Source organism: Chrysemys picta, chromosome 8 (assembly GCF_011386835.1).
Source record: "Chrysemys picta bellii isolate R12L10 chromosome 8, ASM1138683v2, whole genome shotgun sequence".
Classification (NCBI taxonomy): Eukaryota; Metazoa; Chordata; order Testudines; family Emydidae; genus Chrysemys; species Chrysemys picta.
In genome coordinates this window covers 5,632,240-5,652,945 of record NC_088798.1, presented here as the reverse complement: position 1 = coordinate 5,652,945, position 20,706 = coordinate 5,632,240, and the positions used below count along the sequence as shown (strand labels likewise).

At 41.5% G+C, this 20,706-nt stretch overlaps 1 protein-coding gene across 3 annotated transcripts in view; it reads left to right on the top strand.

The window, feature by feature from the left end:
• The window catches only part of MKNK1 (MAPK interacting serine/threonine kinase 1), a 38,249-nt gene extending 17,996 nt beyond the window's left edge, over nt 1–20,253 (top strand). For 2 of the 3 annotated variants that reach the window (XM_008167942.4, XM_042845025.2), the window contains 10 exons: nt 175–272; nt 2,669–2,748; nt 3,977–4,050; nt 7,628–7,732; nt 12,266–12,321; nt 12,469–12,564; nt 15,078–15,272; nt 15,749–15,913; nt 16,638–16,681; nt 18,244–20,253. In XM_008167942.4, coding sequence (XP_008166164.2) covers nt 175–272; nt 2,669–2,748; nt 3,977–4,050; nt 7,628–7,732; nt 12,266–12,321; nt 12,469–12,564; nt 15,078–15,272; nt 15,749–15,913; nt 16,638–16,681; nt 18,244–18,475 — 1,145 coding nt within the window. In that variant the 3' untranslated portion in view covers nt 18,476–20,253. The remainder of the gene's footprint in view (nt 1–174; nt 273–2,668; nt 2,749–3,976; nt 4,051–7,627; nt 7,733–12,265; nt 12,322–12,468; nt 12,565–15,077; nt 15,273–15,748; nt 15,914–16,637; nt 16,682–18,243) is intronic. The other variant, XM_008167943.4, reaches the window with a different exon arrangement.
• The last annotated feature ends 453 nt before the right edge of the window (nt 20,254–20,706 follow it).

The following is a 20,706-nucleotide window of genomic DNA, read 5'->3' as shown; positions in this document are numbered from 1 at the left end:
AAAGCTGATGCAGCTAAGTGAAAATGCTGCATAAATGCAACTTCCCCAGTTTATTACCAAGGGAGTTCTCATAGTTGCCGTTGTATTAGGGCTGCTCATCAAAACAGTAGCTTGTCTTTACAATTCACCAAAATACTTCTGCTAATGTTTGCTTTGTGCTGATTTTTCTGGCAGACTTGTACAAGCTGACTGCTGAGCTCCTTGGTGAGGGAGCATATGCCAAGGTTCAAGGTGCTGTTAGTCTGCAAAATGGGCAAGAATATGCAGTAAAAGTAAGTCTAGAATTCAAGGAGGGAGTGTTTTCATTTGTGGCTGCATCTCTTATTCCTCACACTGAATCAGTGATAGAGTACCTGCAATAATATGGAGGGCTCTTTATTTAAAAAAACAACCAAAACCCAAAACGGTCAGTTCTGGTGATAAGTAGCATTGATAGACATTCTGTACCATGCCCTCTGGAACGAGCTGAAATATTTTAGCAGTGGACAGAGTTCACACAAAATAATATACCCTATAATGGTTAGACCTCCCTGGCTTTTCCTTTCCATCCTATTTTGAATGGAATTCTAACAGCTGGTGTTTTAATTTATAAAAGTGGAGGCAAAAGGTCCATCAGAAGCATTTTTCTTCAACTTGTTCGAATAGCTTGTGATCTGCCACATTGCTTCTGTATTTCTGATTGGCAAGTAGTCCAAGGTGGCCTATTAAATAGCTATCAGCTTTTGACAGAGCAGCTCATTGTACAGAATCAAAGGGGTAGCCGTGTTAGTCTGGATCTGTAAAAGCAGCAAAGAGTCCTGTGGCACCTTCTAGACAAACAGACGTATTGGAGCATGAGCTTTCGTGGGTGAATACCCACTTCTTTGGATGCATCCGAAGAAGTGGGTATTCACCCACGAAAGCTCATGCTCCTATACATCTATTAATCTATAAGATGCCACAGGACTCTTGAGTGTACAGAGTGCACCACTAACCACTATAGTTACATTTACTGCTGTTTCCCATTCAAAGTGTAGGAAGTCATTCTTCCGCTCTACTCTGCTCTGGTTAGGCCTCAGCTGGAGTATTGTGTCCAGTTCTGGGCACCGCATTTTAAAAAAGATGTGGAGAAATTGGAAAGGGTCCAGAGAAGAGCAACAAGAATGATTAAAGGTCTTGAGAACATGACCTATGAAGGAAGGCTGAAAGAATTGGGTTTGTTTAGTTTGGAAAAGAGAAGACTGAGAGGGGACATGATAGCAGTTTTCAGGTATTTAAAAGGGTGTCATAAGGAGGAGGGGGAAAACTTGTTCACCTTAGCCTCTAAGGATAGAACAAGAAGCAATGGGTTTAAACTGCAGCAAGGGAGGTCTAGGTTGGACATTAGGAAAAAGTTCCTAACTGTCAGGGTGGTTAAACACTGGAATAAATTGCCTAGGGAGGTTGTGGAATCTCCGTCTCTGGAGATATTTAAGAGTAGGTTAGATAAATGTCTATCAGGGATGGTCTAGACAGTATTTGGTCCTGCCATGTGGGCAGGGGACTGGACTCGATGACCTCTCAAGGTCCCTTCCAGTCCTAGAATCTATGAATCTATGAAAATACCTTGGTAAAGATAAATGCTATGATGCAACAAACTCTTTAATGGCACCAACTTTGGAATTAGAGAGTATTTGCGACCAGCTTTTAAAAAGAAACATTTTGTGCCTGTAGTTTTGAGGCAGCGATTAATTGCAAGTGTAAGTGATAATATCTAGACATCTCACTACCTGATTGTCTAAACACTATATCACTTCTGACATAATATTGGAGAGACAAAAATGGAAGCTGTTTTGAAGCCTCTTTAAAAATCTGGCCCTGTAGATACTGAAAGCCTTTATCATTTGATTTGTTGAGGTTAAAAACTGAGACTAGAGCATTAACAATTTTATGAATAAACTACATTAAGGTACATACCTCACCAGTAATATTCGCTTCTGAGCTTTCCTTTTTTATGGGTGAATTTTGTGCTTGTGAAAGTGAGAAACTATTATATTGGATATAGCCAGTGATAGAACCTGTAGCTACTTCACAAGCTTCCAGCCCACACATCTATCATTTAATTGCAACTTTTTTGTAACACCCTTGCTTTTCCAGTCCTCACCCTTTTGTTTTTTCCCCTGAGCAGTGCCTGAAGTGCAGAATTGTATTGCAGCTTCCTGGTATTGATGAACAGGTCTGGTTTCTCAGACACGTGAATGCATCACACTTGGCAAAGTTATTGAATTAACTAACCAACTCTCATCTTGCAATGAAGTCAAAACTGTGTCTTTAGATTCCTGTAATAACCAATTCTTCTCTTTTGATTGCTAGATTTGAGTCATGCCATAAAACTCTTTCTTGTAAAAACTCAGGATTTCCTTTTCCGGCCATGTAAAATTAAAATGTGGTAATTGGATTTTGAATGTCCCTTTTTCTACTCTTTTCCAGTTCTTAGATTGCCCTCATTACTGTAGTATCTGAATGCCTTCCCGTGCTGCATTAAGTGCTGTGACGAATGCCTTCACATGTGAAATTAGACAAGCCATGGATGTTTCCCTGTGACAGGGCATGACTGGGATTTAAACCCGGACCTCCTGAACCCAAAGTCAGAACTGTACATGCGGGCCCCAGAGCCATGTTTAAATATAGATTCCAATTCTTTTAACAGATAATTGAGAAAAATACCGGACACAGTCGGAGTCGTGTTTTTCGTGAAGTAGAAACATTGTATCAATGTCAGGGTAACAAGTAAGTATTGCTTACTTTCGTCTTTAGCAGGTGTCTCTCAGAACTGGTGGTGTAGGAAGGGACAGAAGTGCATTTTTCTCCTTCATATCAACTTTAATTTAGCCTTAATGTTTTGGGTGTGTAACTCACATGCCTACTACATTTTATTTGAAAGTTTAAAAAAATATTTGGGGGGGAAATGAAATTTTAAAACTTATTGGCAGCCAGATCAGCGTGGAGGTAATATGCTTGAATGTTAAATGGCTTTCATTCCAATAATTTATTTATGAAAAGTCCCATATTTGTCTGAAAAGACCTTAGATACCATTATCTCCACATTTGCAGTGTTCCTTATTGTTTACTTGTTCTGCAGCAGGATTACACTCCACAGTGGCAGGCTCTGTACAAACACATTTAACCATGGAAATACTGTAGGGATGGAGATAATGTTGAGTTACCAAAGGCAATTTGAAAGAATGACCACCTCATTAAGCATCATTTTCATACTGCCTGGTGTTACAACTGCTTTTGTAAGGCCATTTCTAAAACAACCGGTATAACTTGTTAGATTCTTTGAGGGATGTATCATTGTATCTCCATTTCTGGTATGCACCTAACAATTCATGTGCATCCAATACGTAAGTGATTAAAAAATGAAACTTTAATGACAACGTGCAAAGTATGAATTTCATATTTACTTAAATGCAGACTGACCTTGTGTTGTAATTCTTAAGGCAACAAGGGATGTTTATACTTTCTGCCGCAATGAACACAACCTAGCTAAGCAACACTTAGTTGTGACCTGTTGGTTATCACACTGAGCCCAAAGTCTACCAGACAGATGTTGCTGTCTCCTTCAAACAGTGTTAAGTTCCACTCTGTGACTTATAGGGGAGAAGAATGGCGAGTAATTATTTTTGTTCTTGCCTTCAGGACAGACATGCTGTTCCAAATTATTAACTGCAAACTATTACAGCTCATTTTTCTCTGTTACCATTCAGCTGTTCTCTTTTTATAACCCTGCCTAGTAGACGGCTTTATTTTTCAGTTATGTAAAATTTAAGTAGTGGAATCTGACCTGTGTAAGGTGAACATACAATTTTTTTCAATCCCACAGGCTACAAAAATAACCTATTTCCCAATTAATATTTTCATTTTTTGGTTACTTCTAGCACTTCATATTTTTAGCATATAAAGAAATATTTAACACACTTTTTCCATTGTTTGCTTGTTTTATTTTCTCTTTAAGGAACATTTTGGAGTTAATAGAATTTTTTGAAGATGACACAAGGTATTACCTTGTCTTTGAGAAATTGCGAGGAGGTATTGTACATCATATTTGTGAATTTTTATTAAGAGTTAGCTTGATCTGTCATTGCTTCAGTATTTTAAAGAGATCTCTTCAAAACAGGATGAAGGATTTATTTTAAATGCATGATAAGGTGCATATTGATGTAGCTGATCATACATTTACAAATCTTCTGCTTTATAGTTAAATAATGAAATGTTCAACTTTGTTAGGCTGGAAGATTTGGAGTATAATTATCAAGTCAAATAGTCTCAATAGGGAAAGGGAGAAAATAGGGTGAAATTTCAGAAATGTTTTGCATGATCTTAGCAGATACAGACACCTCCGGATGTCACATTGTCAGGCTGTCACATTGTCACAGCATTCTCTGTGGCAGCATTTTACCTCCTAATAATATGATGTAGCTATTCAGTGACTTATTATTTTTCTGGAAAGCTATGGGGAGCTGTTGCAAATAATACTTTTGCTTCTGCCTTATGACACTGAATTGTAACAGCTTGCTTATGAGTCTTTTGAGGGCTCGTCCAATTAAGCATGCTTGGGCACTCATGGGTTAGTAAGGAGGGTGTCTTAACCACCTCACAAGGGAGTGGGCTTTCTGCCATTGCTAGTCAGGCAAAAGTGGAGCTTGACAGGAAATAGTGCTAGGGTTATCGGTGTTCATCCATGGTTTTTCTTTAGCAAAACACTAGATACAAGTTTTCCCTTGAAACATCAGTAGTAATGACATATTTCAAAAAGGAACCTGCTTCTCTTGTCCTTTTAAAATGCTGCCTGATAATGTCCCAAAACTCTTTGGTGTTGAATTGTGTCTTTTGCAGGAATTGCAGTCTTCCCATACGAGTTTAACTAAATAAGGCTTATCTCAAATAGAAGATGGGAACAGTCTTACATTAAGTTCATGCTTTGAAAGCATGAGGCCCCTTTCTGTCTGCCTCCCTCCTTCCATGCTCTTCCCAAATAACTTGTAACCCATTTTATCAGAGTGTAATAAAGGGGCTGTGTGTATAGCTCCTGTATCAGTTGGGGGTGTGTGTGTGGGTGTACTTATGAGTTAAAGAGGGGCTCTCTCCTTCAGCCCACCTCCCCAGCTGAGGCTGGGATCGGAACTCGGTGTCTGTGTGTAAGCTTTATATCTGTGTATTGCAACTAGTACCATTGAAACACACTTGAAATAATGTGAGTTAGGGATGAAGCTCTAATTTCCTGTGCCTGACATGCAACACTACATATACTCCATCAGATACTGGTTTTGTCCTCAGCAGCGTGTCTGGCACCTCTGACTATAATTTGGTTTATGTGCAAGGTTGTATTCAGCTCCCACATCACTTTGCAAATATATTTGTATGGGACTCCATTGCCCGAGCTATGTGGCTGTGCAGTTAGCCAGAGGGTTGCATAACTTGCACTTTCCCATTGCAGTCATGCCTTACTATAACCGGGTAATTGGTTAAACAGACTCTCAACTATCACTAATCTCTTGGCCCGAGAGCTTTTAAACAAAATGTATAAATTGCTTATGTTTCAATCTAGCTTTTTTTGTTGTTGCTTAATTTACATGATTAACCCACTTCAATGTGGAACAAGATTGAATTTAAAGTACATATCATTCATTCCAGAGCATCCTAAAGGTCTTCTCTCTCCATTCCCAAAAGTCCCTTTTTGAACAAATGATACGGTATACATAACAAATTTTATCAGTGATGATGCTGATGAGACAAAAATGGGGAAATTGTAAAAATGAAGAGGACAGGTCACTGATACGGAACGACTTGGATCTCTTGCTAAACTGGGCGCAAGCAAACAGATGTGCGTTTTAGTACGTCTAAATGTAAATGTATACATCTAAGAACAAAACATGGAGGCCATACTTACAGGATGGGGGACTCTATCCACCACAGCCCCCAAATCTTTTTCAGGGGTCACTGTAATCAGCTGAGCACGAATTCCCAGTGTGACGCTGTGGCCAAAAGAGCTATTTCAGTCCTGGGATGAATAAACGGGAATCTCGCAAAGGAGTAGAAAGGTTATTTTATGTCTGTTTTTGGCACTAGTATGGGTTGCCACTATGCAAAAGTGGCAGCAGCTGCCTGATGGATAAATATGGGGGAACATCACCCTCCATATAGTACAGTATGTGAGGTTTCCTTCCTGGGCATCTACCAATTCAAAATAATAGGACTGAAGTAGCTCAGTGTATAAACATGCACTGCCTCAAGGATTTCATATCAACAGGCAGGAATTTGTCCTTGGTCCTCACTACCTGACCTTTCTAGTAAATATAACAATCGTGCTGAGTGCGTGGGGGGGGAAAAAAGAAAAGGAGTTTAGGGCCATTCACTATGGTAGGAGCCTAGTGGTCAACATTAACTGTAAGCCTTGAAAGATTTTATGTTGGAGGAAAATCTGAACCAATTCGGGGGAAAAATCTTTATCCTGTATTAAAGGGACACTAATATTGTCTGAAAATTGATCTACGTTCACTAGTGTTGTGTCTGAATGGAATCCTGAACAAGACCTAGCACAAAGTGGGACATTCTTCCACTAAAGCATCTCACCTTGACTTTAGTGGAAGTTTTAAATGCACATCTAAAAGAAGAGGGTGGGGTTTTGTTTTTGGCACTGAGGGACAAAAGTGCCAAAATTTATTCACCAGTCAAGCATAGGTTACACAAAATTAGATGACACCCAGGTCATTCTGTACCACAGCAGGTAGAGTCCCACTGTGCTGTGGCAAACCTTCAGCAGCAGCCCACGTGCTAGGCCATGGTTAGATCCGTTTTTGAAGTTCGCTACCAGGCCAGTGCTATCTTACACACACAGACTATTTGCATATCTGCAGTAATACCCTGATTTGGTATCTTTTGTGCACTTTCAGTTCATTATAACATGCTAGATTTTCACTCTTGCAAAACTGTGTACAGGGCCGGCTTCAGGCACAGCAAGCAGGTGCTTGGGGGGCCAACGGAAAGGGACGGCACGTCCAGCTTTTCGGCGGCAATTCGGCGGCAGGTCCTTCAGTCCCTCTCGGAGGGAAGAATCTGCCGCTGAATTGCCGCCGAAGAATGAAACAGTGGCGGTAGAGCTGCCGCCGATCGCAGCTTTTTTTTTTTTTTTTTTTTTTTTTTTGCCACTTGGGGCGGCAAAAACGCTGGAGCCGGCCCTGACTGTGTATCAAGTATGCCTTCTATCCTTTTTCTGTCATTCTGAGTTTTGTCCAAACGTGCTAGTTACTAGCAAGCTAATCCAAAGAATAATCAAAGACATAAAGGATTCTAAAGTTTCTGTTCCTAGTTACATTGACATGTTTTCCATAAAAATATAAACTAATACCAAATGAAACAAAACCCATGTAACATGTTAATTGAGCAAGCGTGAAATCCTACTCTAATCTAATTATGAATAGTCTTCTAAATTTTAGCACTGTTCACACTGGGATCAGACCTGTGCTAGTTACAAAGAGGTTGAAGCTAACACAACTCCAATCCCAATATACGCAGGGCCTTTGGTGTTTGATACTGGCAGTATTTGCATTCAGTAGCTCTGCTTCAAATAGGCTTCTCTTCTTCTGTTTGCCTGTCACTTTCACAGGTTCGATCCTAGCCCACATACAAAAGCGAAAGCACTTTAATGAACGGGAAGCCAGCAGGGTGGTAAGAGACATTGCGTCTGCTCTGGATTTTCTGCATACAAAAGGTAAAAAACAAAACAAAAAACCTTTCTATGTGCTCCTGATTGAGGTTCTACATGCCAAACAAATTACAAAGTTTAATCCATAAATATTCAGCATTAAGCATTAACTTTGCTAACCTTTACAGTCATGTCAAATTTCCTTTATCTTCCCAAACATTTTCTAATAAGAGTTGTGTTTAAGTGGGTCTCTCCTGTTGGAAGGTTTAAATCACCAGGCAGGGAGAATTAATATGGAAAGTTAGGTCTGTTTTTGTGTTGTGCTTAAACCAGCATGTGATGGCTATTGGAACAGAACTACTTTTACTTTTTACAGTCTCCTTTCAGTCTTACCTGGATTCTTTTCACAATATTTATTGAGAATTGCTCTAGTCAGTTACAGCAGCTTACTTTTACAGTAAGATCTTTTCTCCAGCCTAAAGGCTCCAACCAGGTAAGTAGCTGCAAGCAAGCGAATCCTCATGCCTGCTTGAAGACAAACTGATTTCAGTAGAACTTTGTGCAAGCGCAAAAATATGTGCACGTCTTTTTGTGGAAAATAATCTCACTGCAGAATTTGTTCCCTATCCTTTTTACAATTTGGGGTGGATTCTCAAGCTCTAAATTTAAATATGTTGTATGTGCTTTGCGCAGCTTTAATATATTGATATAAAACTCAATGGGCACAATTAAAACAATTACCATTCGGCTGTTTGGTGGTCCTATCTGAATTAAGTTACTTGGTTTATTGACACCTGCTCTCATCACTGCACCATCAATGTGTCTGAATTAGATTGCATGTAACCAGACATTAAATCTCTCTGTCTACAATGGACAGTATAAAGGTATTTACTCCTTGCCCTTGTTCCACCCTACAAATCAGGATTGCAAATGCTCCCTAGGTTTAGGAAATATCTTGACAGAAGAGCACTCTGGCCCCAGTTCAGCAAAGCACTTAAGCATGTGCTTATCTTTAAGTCCCAGAGCTACTCATGTGCTTAAGTCTTTTGTTGGAGTGCGGCCATAGCACTCAGCACCTTGCTGGATTAAGCCCATAAAAGGTAAAGAATCTATGTAATAAAATTCCGAGATTGTTACTCTGAAGCCTAAAATGTCTGAGTCCGCGTGAGGGGTTTGAAGCAGCTACAAGCATGGTTGAAAGTTTTTGTTCAGCATATCCTCATGTTCAATCATCAGTGGGATTTGTGGTCTGATGTCCAGTTAATAAGTTCTTAGCCATTTTTAGCTGTTTATACACATGTGACTTTACAAATTGTACCTGTACAACAGCATGGGCTTTCGGCTACTAATGTAATGTTAAGCAATTGAGGAACAAATAAAATGGCAGACTTAAGGTATATAGGATATTGTATATCTCTATGCACTTTAGTACAGAAGTCAAATTAGGGGGTGGAATATAGAGAAGATCTTTAGCTAGCTAATCAGCTGATGGAACTGATTTATGGAGAAAGATGTATTGCTAATCTTAATAGCTTGGCTATATGACGACTAAGGTGAAGCAACGATCTCCAAGTGTAAATGCGGCGGAAGAGACTCTAATGGAGTGATGACCGTTTACCGCAGCTGAGGATCTGCCCCTCATGTGGCGTGGTTTGAGAGTTATGGCTTAGAGTGATGGGTAAATTGAGCCACAGGAAGTTCAGGCAGAGCGTCTAGGGAAAGTACAGAAATTAAGGTTACAGTAAAAGCATACGTTAACCTATATACAGGTTACTGTCTTGTCCGGGGTATTGCCTGTTCAAGGCATACCACAGATGTCAGCATGTTGAGCTTTCTTCACATTTGCCCAGACGTGGAGAGGGGAGCGTGTCTAGCAAAAGTAGATGAATTTATAAAAAAAAAAATGGTTTGCATTTAATATTGAAGCACTTAGTGTTGGGAAATGTCAGTAGTAAAATCCAAGATGGCTTAGTTCCCCACTCAGCTCATTTCTTGCTCTGGTAATTACTGTCAATCATTAGCTTGCCTTTGGAAAGGGAAGACAAGGGAAGCTTTTGCAAAATGGCTTCATAAACAGTGACGCAACTTTTTGTTTGTCCTGGTTTGGATTTTGTCATTTGGTGAAGAGCAGTACAGCATGAACATCGCTGCAGCATCACCTGCAGTAATATCGCCTTTCATTTCCCATTTACTTTATGGTTCTACTGTGTGGCATTAAAATAATTAGTAAGTGGCTCACACAACATTAAAGTAAACAGGAAATTAAAGCAGTGTTATCACACATCATTTTGTCATGGTGCTAATGCTGCTAGTGATTTCTTAACTCAAATGTTCCTTATCAACAAGACAACTAATCTTCCAGTTAGTGATATTCTAAAACTTAAGGGAATGATCGTTTCCCTGAACACTCACATGGCACACTTGGGAAGAAACCCCATGGCTAGCTAAGAAATCATTGCATGAATATTTAAAAGGTGGCTGCTTTCCTTCCAAGGCACTGTGGAGTAATTACAAAGTGAATTTGTTACATAATGGACCCAAAAATGCAAATGAGAATCTGCAACCCACAAAACCTTAACACACAGCAGTGAAATACATTGTAGGAGCTGGGGACAAATAAAGCAACAAGTATTGGGAGACTAGCTAGAAATCCCAGGCGTGTTGTCTTATCACAATCTTGATCACAACACTCTTCCACACAAAAAGGTGGGTTGCACCAGTATTAACACTTTGAGGAATCCTTTTGGTTAGAAATTTAACTATTTTTGTAGTTAAACTGCAGGAAATCGCTTAATGTCCTAAACTAATAGGCTTTGACTCTTCTCCTACCTGCTTATTTATAAAGCACCCTTACTTTCTCATACTCCAAAATAGTAAATAGCATGTGTGCCGAAGTTTAGCAACTTTTGAAAAATTGTGTTGCTGTGATGGTCATTAAACTGCAAACAAGTTAGTTGTGCTGTTCAGTGATTTACTTCTGGTGGTTCATTTGCTATAACTGCCCTTCTTAAGTTTAAGGTGCATGAAGAAATGCTTCAGTGCTGTAAAACCACCTTCATATGTTGTTTGTATGGATGGGTGTTACAGGTGACTTCTTAAGACTCACTTGTTCTGTGATGCCCTCCAGAAATCAGTTAACAATCAAATAAACAAACCTCCAAATTATTCCCTTTTCTGGGTTTCTGGATGCCTCCGATTATCTGTGTTTTGGTATAACGGGGTCAGCACCTACCTCTCGTGGGCGTCCCCTTTTCTCTGGCGGATAGTGCCTGCAAACACAGTTCTTCTCACGGGGGGAGGGGAGACGCCCACCTCTCGCGGATGGCCCCTTTTCTCGCAATTAGGTGTGAGCCTGCTTTTCTTTGGTCTTGCATCAGGCAGCGCCTGCCTCTCGCAAGCACTCCCCCGGCTGATGTTTCTCTTGGCAGGTCTTCAGCGACTTAGCCCTCCGGCCGAGCTGCATACACTATCCCCCCTTCCGAGGTAAACGGTCCCAAGTTCTTATTTTGGCCCTGGTATGGGGCCGTAGCTCTTAAGCTTCTTCCCAGAGGCACTGCGTTCTTCAGCCACCCAGTCGGAGCCCATCTCAGTACCTGCAGCTGGTGGTGGTTCAGCAGGCCTCCTTGGGCTCAGTCTTCAACCAGACCAACAGGGCCCATCTGGGTACCTCGTTGGCCTGGCCAGGCTCTGTGCTCAGTCCCCCTGGGCTTCAGCTTACCCTCACTTCCGCTGGTCCTGCTGCTCTTCCTGCCAGCCAGGCACCCTGGGCTTCAGCAGCCTTCCCCGGGCTTCAGTCCTGTCTGCAGTGAGCTGTCCGCGGTACTGCTGCTGCCCTTTCTGCCAGCCAGTCACCACCCAATCTTCACTTCTCGAGCTCCACCCAGCAACTGAACTTCTCTGCTCTGCTGCTAGTCTTAGGCCTGGTCCCCACTAACCCCCCACTTCGGACTAAGGTACGCAAATTCAGCTACGTTAATAACGTAGCTGAATTCGAAGTACCTTAGTCTGAACTTACTGCGGATCCAGACGCGGCAGGGAGGCTCCCCTGTCGATGCCGCGTACTCCTCTCGCCGAGCTGGAGTACCGGCGTCGACGGTGAGCACTTCCGGGATCGATCCCAGAACATCGATTGCCTGCCGCCGGACCCTCCGGTAAGTGTAGACGTACCCTTATATAGGGCCCTTCTGGTCCCCGATTGGTCATTCCATCAGCCCCTCTGATTGGCCACTAAACTGTCATCCATGCATGTATGTGTAAATATTTCTTACAGCTCATTGGTTTTAATAAGCCACTTAGGCATTATTTTGGTGTGCACTGAGTAATTCCAAAGTGTTTCAAATGATCTTTTTCCTTTACTGACTTTCATAAATATGTAATTGCATAAAATAAATACAGCGGGACATGTACAGTGCCATCCAAATATACACTGCTCATCATCTATTTATTGTCATTAAGGAACCTTAGGCTAGATAGCTTTTTATATCAAACCTAGACTCAGAATAGCCCTATGAGGCTGCCTTGCAGTGAAGAAAGGTAGAATGAGATAAAAATTTGAGGGAATCTACACACATTTTATCCGTGTCTTCTCATATGTTTTAGGCATTGCACATAGGGATCTGAAGCCTGAAAACATATTGTGTGAATCTCCAGAAAAGGTGCTCTTTTATTTTCTTAATACCTTTTTAAAGTGAAAATTTTCATGCCACGGGGACTGACACCTATGTAATTATTTTGTTAGTTTCTGGGTTCCATAACCTCTTAACTCTTTTTTTTTTTTTTTTTTTTTCCCTTCCCATTTTCAGGTGTCACCAGTGAAAATATGTGACTTTGACCTTGGCAGTGGAGTGAAACTGAACAGTGCATGTACTCCAATAACTACTCCTGAATTAACTACTCCAGTATGTAAACCACTATTTTCTGCCCCATTACTTATACTGTAAAGCAACCACTGAGACCGCTAAAGGACAGGTTATAAAAGGCTTACTGGAACTACTCTAAATATGGAGAGATCAGATACTAGGTTTGCGCCACAGCTCAAAGAGAGCCGAGAACCTATTCCTTGTCTAGAGGCGCAGAGACTGTGGATTGCAGGCTTTCTCTATTTAAGGGATAGGGGAGGGAACTCCCATGTAAATGACTGAGAACCATCCAGTTATGCACACAGCTAGCCTTTTGCAAACGAGAGATATGTTATATTTTCAAGTTGTCTTGTCTGAAATTAAATTGTAAACTTTTGGGGGTGAGGAGCCATGTTTGTGTTTGTACAGCAGTTTGCATGACGGATGCCTGATTTTGACTGATGTCTCTGAGCACTGTCTCAATACAAATTATAAATAGGAAAGCAGAACAAAAATCACAAAGTGTTTCAAAGCACTAAAATGTGCCCATTGCAATTCCAGTTATAATGAACTTCCAACTGGAGAGAAGTTCTGTTTGGGGAGGAAATCAAATCACTGTAACTGAGCTCTGTTGCTTCTCTTTTAAAAATAATCATTCTGTAAATAGTAAAGGAATAAAGAAACACATCACAGTAGAAGATGCACCCTTTGAGCACGGGTCTAGTAGCTAGGACTGTCCATCTCTAAACCACTACCTCATCTGAGGTACTGTCCATCTCTAAACCACTACCTCATTTTCCATCTGAGGAGGGAAAGGACAATAGTCACACCCATTACATAAGAACTGCCATACTGGGTCAGACCAAAGGTCCATCCAGCCCAGTAGCCTGTCTACCGACAGTAGCCAATGCCAGGTGCCCCAGAGGGAGTGAACCTAACAGGTAATGATCAATTAATCTCTCTCCTGCCATCCATCTCCACCCTCTGACCAACAGAGGCTAGAGACACCATTCCTTACCCATCCTGGATGAACCTGCTATGAACATTCTGTGTCTTTCATTGTTTAACAGATGAAATATAGTTAGCATATGCAAAGGATATTTCTTGGGCAGCTGCAAAAACAGCTTAGGTGGTTTTCGGTCTGTAAAAGGTTTGTTTCCTCAGTCCTGAGGGGATGCAATACAAAAATAAAAGGATGGAAAAAGTGCCCTGGTGGTCCATCTGCTACTGACTGTGATGGAATTGTTTCAGCTTTTGATTCTGTTTGATTGCACATGTTTCTGCAAGTAGCTTTTTCACATGATATATCCTTCTCAAATGCCATCACGAATCTTGCTGCGCCATCCAAAAGCCAGTGGTGTAGTTAGCAAATGATAGCAGTAACATACTGTGTGCATTAGTTGGTGCTTGTGTGCAGTCTGAGACTTTGTGATTCACAGCCAGGAAGACAACTTGAATCATCATTTTGGGGATTCTCCAAAACATCTAACTAAAATCTAGTGATCCTCTTAAGCCAACCAGCTTTTTTTTTGCATTGTATATTCTAAAATATTTGTTGTATGTGTATTAAACACTCTCTCTTGACAGAGATCGGTCTCTGAGAACTTTTACAATTTTGTGTATTTGTTTCTCTGGTAGTTCTGACTGTTGCCCAGCAACTGGTACAGTAGCTGATTATTTAGCTATTTGTCTGTTTTTTTGTTGGTCACTTCTAAGTGGTGTGAAATCCGTCATTACTAAAATTCCCCTTCCTCGTGTGTTTTTTGAATAAGGAGGCTTTGGCGTAGCTTTTAATTTTATGGGTCTAGATTGGGTTTAAAACGCATTTTCAGGACATATTTATACAATATTATTCAGTATGTTTCCCAATATTTGGAATTGGTAGCTGAGCCTCGGAGGACTGAGCAATTAAATTATGTGCAGAAGACTGAATTTCAAGCTACATTACTGCTTTTCCGCTGTCTGTGTAGTTGTAACACACATTGCTACATAAACCCAGACAGTTTATTTTTGGCAGTGCAATGAAAGGATAATCTAACAGTGGAGCAGGAGTTAATTTAAAAAATAATTATAGAAGACAGTCCACTTGTATTGCTAGATTTTTTTTTTGTCATAAAGGGAATTAGTTCGCTATGCATTGCATTTTGAAAAACCATAAGCATTAAACAAGCTTTTTTTCAAAAATTTTCAAGTGCTCTGTGCTCCTCTTACCCCTGCACACCTAGGAAAGCTAGAGCCGGATATCTCGCGTAGCATTTTGCATGGTCAGAGAACTTTCTAAACATTAAGCCTCTCCGCAGCCCCATTTTATTCTTGAGGGATGCAAAAGCGGAATCGTTCTGACTTAACAAAGCTACGATGCCCCTGTCGGAGCCATGATTAAAATTCAGTACACCTTGACTCCCAGTCCCATCTTTAGACCACTTCTTACAATCACCTGGCATTACTCTAAGTAGTTCATCAAAGATGACAATCTTATCCAGTTTCATGGTCCCCTTTTTGCATGTTGTATTGGTTGCATTGATCGTTCGTCACCACTCCCGTTGAAAACGAATTTGAATTCTGTTTACTAGTGTGGTTCCGCGGAATACATGGCACCAGAGGTGGTTGAAGTCTTCACAGAGGAGGCCACGTTCTACGACAAGCGCTGTGATCTGTGGAGTCTGGGTGTGATTTTGTATATCATGCTCAGTGGCTATCCCCCTTTTGTGGGGAACTGTGGCACGGACTGCGGCTGGGACAGGGGAGAAGTCTGCAGAGTCTGTCAGGTGACTGCATAATCTGGGATGTTTGGGAGAGTTTTATATATAACGTGTGAACTTTACAGGGCTGGCTGGCACATGAGATTGGGCTGCAAAGCAAACTGTTCTGGGTTTTCCTAGAACCCAACTAGTGATCCTCTCAGAGAATAAACTTGAACTGATAAGTGGGGAGGGTGAGGTAGAAATGTGAGTTATGGATGCCAATATACTGAGTGCCCCTCTTAAATTTGAAGTCTGAGACTTGGCAACCCCTCTTCCTCTCGTGGGCTAGGAGACTTGCATCTCGGAGTTTGGGCCTCTGGTTACGTTGTCACTAGCTGGGTTTAACATACACTACCAAAGCCCTCCAGCTAAGAGTGAGAAGTTGGGACCTGCTGTTTCGAAGGGTGTAGTGTTTTGGGGTTTGGAACGTTGTAAAGGGCAGGAACAAAACCTTTTCTCTTGTAGTTAATATTTAGTGTAAATGAATATTCTTTTGGCAGAATAAGCTCTTTGAGAGTATCCAGGAAGGCAAGTATGAGTTTCCGGACAAGGACTGGTCTCATATATCCAATGATGCCAAAGATCTCATCTCAAAGTTGCTAGTTCGTGATGCCAAAGCAAGACTCGGTGCTGCTCAGGTTCTTCAGCATGTATGGCTGCAAGGGGTAGGTATCCTTTTAAAGCATTGCAGATTGGCTTCTCCTGAGTCAGACAGCAAGCCGCCATCTTCAGACATGGCCACTGCCCATATCTGTATTAGTGTGTGCCTTGTTTAATCAAGTAAATAAAATCCAGTGGTTTTATTAAGCACCATGGATATGTGATATTAATAGGAATCTATCTAGGTGCTAACGTAAGGCACTCTTTTTGCTCCCCAGCATTACTGGCCTGTGCATTTAAATAGCTTTCCCTGTGCCTGCGAGGCACTGGACTGGAGAAAATATTTTGGGGACATATCTCTAATACAGTGATTAAGAATCCTGGTAAATTCTAGGTGAGGGCTTTGAGGACCCTTAATATTTCGCATGATCTTGTATGTTAGTGTCCAGTTCAGGAGAGCATGTACATCATGTTTGAACTAGATACAAATATAGCTTGTTCTGCTGTTGTAGTCATACTATATTTAGAGCTTCCCAGTTATTAAACTGCCTTAAAGCTGCGCAATTATTGAATCCCTATGGGATCTCTTTTAAAGACAGGGAAGTTGAGAAATGTGTTGTCCTATTAATGTCTTTGGAAAATAGAAAATCTGTCATTAAGTATGAAGTGTTTTGGTTGTAACGATGGGGGTGGGTGGGCAGAGAGTAGATTTCAGTTGGAAAATCTTGGGCAGCACAAATGCAAGTACAGTAAGGAAATTTACCTAACTTTGTAATTAAAATTTTATAGCAGGCTCCTGAAAGGGGATTACCCACGCCACAAGTTCTTCAAAGGTAACCATCCTTGTTAAGAATCTGTTGCTTTAGTTGAGAATAACATAACAAGACAGGCATTGGACTGGAACCCTCAGGGCCAGAGGCAACAAAGTAGACCTAAGCTAACATGGACCTGCACAGTAGAAGCAGAACTGAAAGCTGCCCAAATGGCATGGGAAGAAGCCCAGAGTGCAGCAGGAGACCACCAAAGATGGAAGGCAGTGGTGGAGGCCCTGTGTTCCACATGGAATAAAAAGGCATGAGAGCAAGAGAGATTTAGTTGAGATGACACTGACTGACTAAAGTCATCTCACCACCTGGATTATGGGGGAGAGCGATAGGGTAACAACTTGGGAGCGCTCCTTTAAGGAAAGCACAATTATGTTGCACATCTGGTTGCTATAATTTGTTGTGCTAATGAATCTAATCTTGATTAGTTGTGCAAGAGGCAATAAAGGGCATTCCTCTGTGTTAAGATGCTTGGAGGGATTTGAAGGGCGAGATGGGAGGTGTGGGGCACAGGAGGAAAGATGTGTAGGCGCACCTTGTCTAAGGAAGCTGTGTTTCAATGATGGGTGAATGATTGCTGCACACACACGGTCTGATCCTTCTCCCATTGACGTCAGTGGGAATTGTGCCATTAATTCAAGAGGGAGTAAGGTCAGGCCTCAGAGACAGAGTTTTGGTGAAAAATTCTGAGCGACGGGCTCTGTGACAAGGGTTTTGCAAGTCTGAACACCCAGGTCCTATTCCTAGCTCTGCCACTGGATCACTGTCTCTCTTTAAATTAATATAAATATAAATTAATGGAGATATCCCATCTCCTAGAACTGGAAGGGACCTTGAAAGGTCATTGAGTCCAGCCCCCTGCCTTCACTAGCAGGACCAAGTACTGATTTTTGCCCCAGATCCCTAAGTGGCCCCCTCAAGGATTGAACTCACAACCCTGGGTTTAGCAGGCCAATGCTCAAACCACTGAGCTATCCCTCCCCCCTCACTTTGGGTGAGTCACTTTACTTCTTGGGGCTCATTCCCCTCTGTAACAAGAGCATTGTACTTACCTCACTGAGGTTTATGTACAGTGTCTAGTTATAGAGAGGCTGGGGTCTCTAGATGTTACCGTAATACATAATAGCAGCAGGGTTAACTTATTCCTGAAGTGCTTTCTAAGTCTGTCTTCTGTGGCCCCCATTATTGTAGTATCAGTACGCTTCACAATCTTCTAATGTATTCCTCTGCACAATACCCCTGTCAGAGGGGAAACTATTATCCACGTTTTACAGAAGAGAAATGAGGTACAGAGAGACTATGTGACTCGCCCAAGGTATCACAAAGTCAGTGAGAGAAAAGGGACTTGAACCCAGGTTTCTGGAGTCCCGGGCTTGTGCCCGAACCATGGGACCAGATCCACATTATAATGTGAATCACTAGTCGTACTAACAAGTACAAGTGTGAAAACAAAACCTGAAAGTGTCTTACTTGCTAAACAAATGTTTCCTTAAGAAGACTGGGCAGGTGCATAGTTGGGTCCAATGGTTTCTGTGCACACGTTGTATAACCTGATTTTCCTTTTCCTGCAGAAGGAACAGCAGCACGAAAGACCTGACGCTGTTTGCAGCAGAGGCCATTGCCCTTAACCGTCAGCTGTCGCAGCATGAGAACGAGCTGGATGAAGAGCAAGAGAACATTGCTCAGGCCATTTGTTCCATGAAGCTTTCTCCCCCATCCAAATCCCGCTTAGCCAAACGCAGAGCGATGACCCAAGCCACCAAAAATGGTGACTTCCAACCAGTCGCTCACGCAGCCCTTTGACATGCGGACACTGCTGTAGGTTCTAATGGGATTGGTCAGCTTTACTTCATGTATTTTAAAGTCTAATAGACATCAAGGTTTAATGACTTAGTAGGAAGCTCATTTATAAAGGGACTTGTACCTTTAAATGGATGCATTTTGTAGGAATGTTTTTGCTTGACTGATTTGGTTGATTAAGACAATTTAATTGAAATTTTTTTTTTAAACTAAAGAAAGCAAGGTTGCTGCTTTGTTACCAGAGATGATATACCACTAGCTTTCCTTGTTTTCTCTTAAAAGAGCACACTTCAAAATGTAGACTTGAGGACATTTGGAAAAGTTCTTCTCTTGCTTTGCATGTCAGAGCACAAAGGCTTTCCAACCCCAACTCAACCACCCTTGGGTAGGAAACCATGGTGCTGCTCCTTTGGGGCCTCTTGGTGCTGGTCCGTTCATCAGCTGGAGCTGCTGCTAATGACCTACTCCGTACCTTTCTTTTAACCCACCAAAAGGCCGTGAGTGCCCCCCTTGTCCTTCGCACCTACTGACTCAGGAAGTGCAGAGGATGCTTAAGGCTGGACCCTGCAATTTGATGAGCACTCTCCACTCCCATTGGCTTCAGTCGGAGTTAAGCGCATCCTGCAAGATGTTGAGGATGCTCAAGCATGTCACCAGCTCAGGGCCTTGGAAATGAACACAAATGCCGGGGAGTAGATTTTCATCTTTTGAGGAGGGGGGTGTAGGCAAGCATGTGGACCCAGAACATTGTTTTATTTCTTGCCAGTTACATTCTTAAATCTGAATCGGATACAGTAGTCTTCGCAAAGAAACTTTAAACCAATGTGTGTTACACTAAGGATAATGATGTAGGGAATCTTTACCTCATGAGGAGCATGTCCCTAATTACTTTTTCCTGTGTTATCCTGACTGTATTTCTTGATGTAGGCGGGTGAATGCACAGGTTCCAGTCAAGTATTATTTTGGTGAGAAATCTGAGCTTTTCCAGCTAGTGGGAAGATAGTGTCTGATGGGGGAGGGGGCATGGTCAGGCACTTGCAGCAGTCAAACCAGGTGGGTGAAGTTTAGATCAGAATGGTTTTGTTACATTATGCATACTGAGCCAAGGTAGTTCAAGAGCTATCATGGAAGTGCATTGGCCCAAATTTTCAAAAGTCACTAGCAATTTCAAGTATTCAACTTGAGGTACCTTAACCGCACTTAATTTTCAGAAAGCGCTCAGCACCCACACTGCGAAAGTTGGCCGCTTTAAGTTGTCTCAGGCTGGGCACCCAAAAGTGCTAGTCATTTTAAAAAATTTACACTAATGTGTCGTGGCAGGTGAAAAATATGCCTTCAAATTTCTGGATTAACCATCCCAAACAGCTAGAGAATGAACACTGGAAACCAATCCAGCAAACCAGTGGAAATGGAGAAATCTGAACGATAGCAGATTTCATCACCCAGTCTGTCAGAGTTTCACATTTGCCTTTTGAGAAGTAAGTGTCTGTGTATTTTTATATATAAATATTTTTATACAACATGCTGTATTGGTGACTAATAAGAAAATGTTATACTTTATTTAAACTATTTTATATATTGTGCCAGTGGTAAAGATTATGAATTGTACTTAGCCTTGTTTTTTAAAATATGTTAAGTTATAGATTTAATACATTCCATACTTTACTATGTATTTTTTGGTCTGATTTTGGAGACTGAAAACTCAGGAAGCAATTTGCTTACCCCTCTCTGTGACACTCTTGTTAACTTATCTACTGAAAATTAAACTTAATTTACTTCTATATTGTCTTATTTCTTTATCCATCTCTGGTGTTGTAATAATCTCTTTCATGGTAAAACTAATCTCTAGCTTTGTAAGGCCAGAAGGAACCATTATGATCATCTAGTCTGACCTCCTGAGTAACTCAGGTCATAAATTTCACCTAGTGATCTCCTGCGTCAAGCCCAATACCTCTGCAGATGGCTACTGTCCAGTGGAGGTAGAAGAAGCCGCATTGTCAAGGTGAGGGAAGGTCAGTTGAGCAGAGGCCATTGCACCTCCATGGATCTTGGAAGATCTGCTGGCTTACTGGCCCATTCTCCCTGCTCATTCTAGGGAACGGTAGGAAATGAAGCATACCATGCACATACACCTCTACCTCGATATGACGCTGTCCTCGGGAGCCAAAAAATCTTGCTGCGTTATAGGTGAAACCGTGTTATATCCAACTTGATTTGATCCGCCGGAGTGCGCA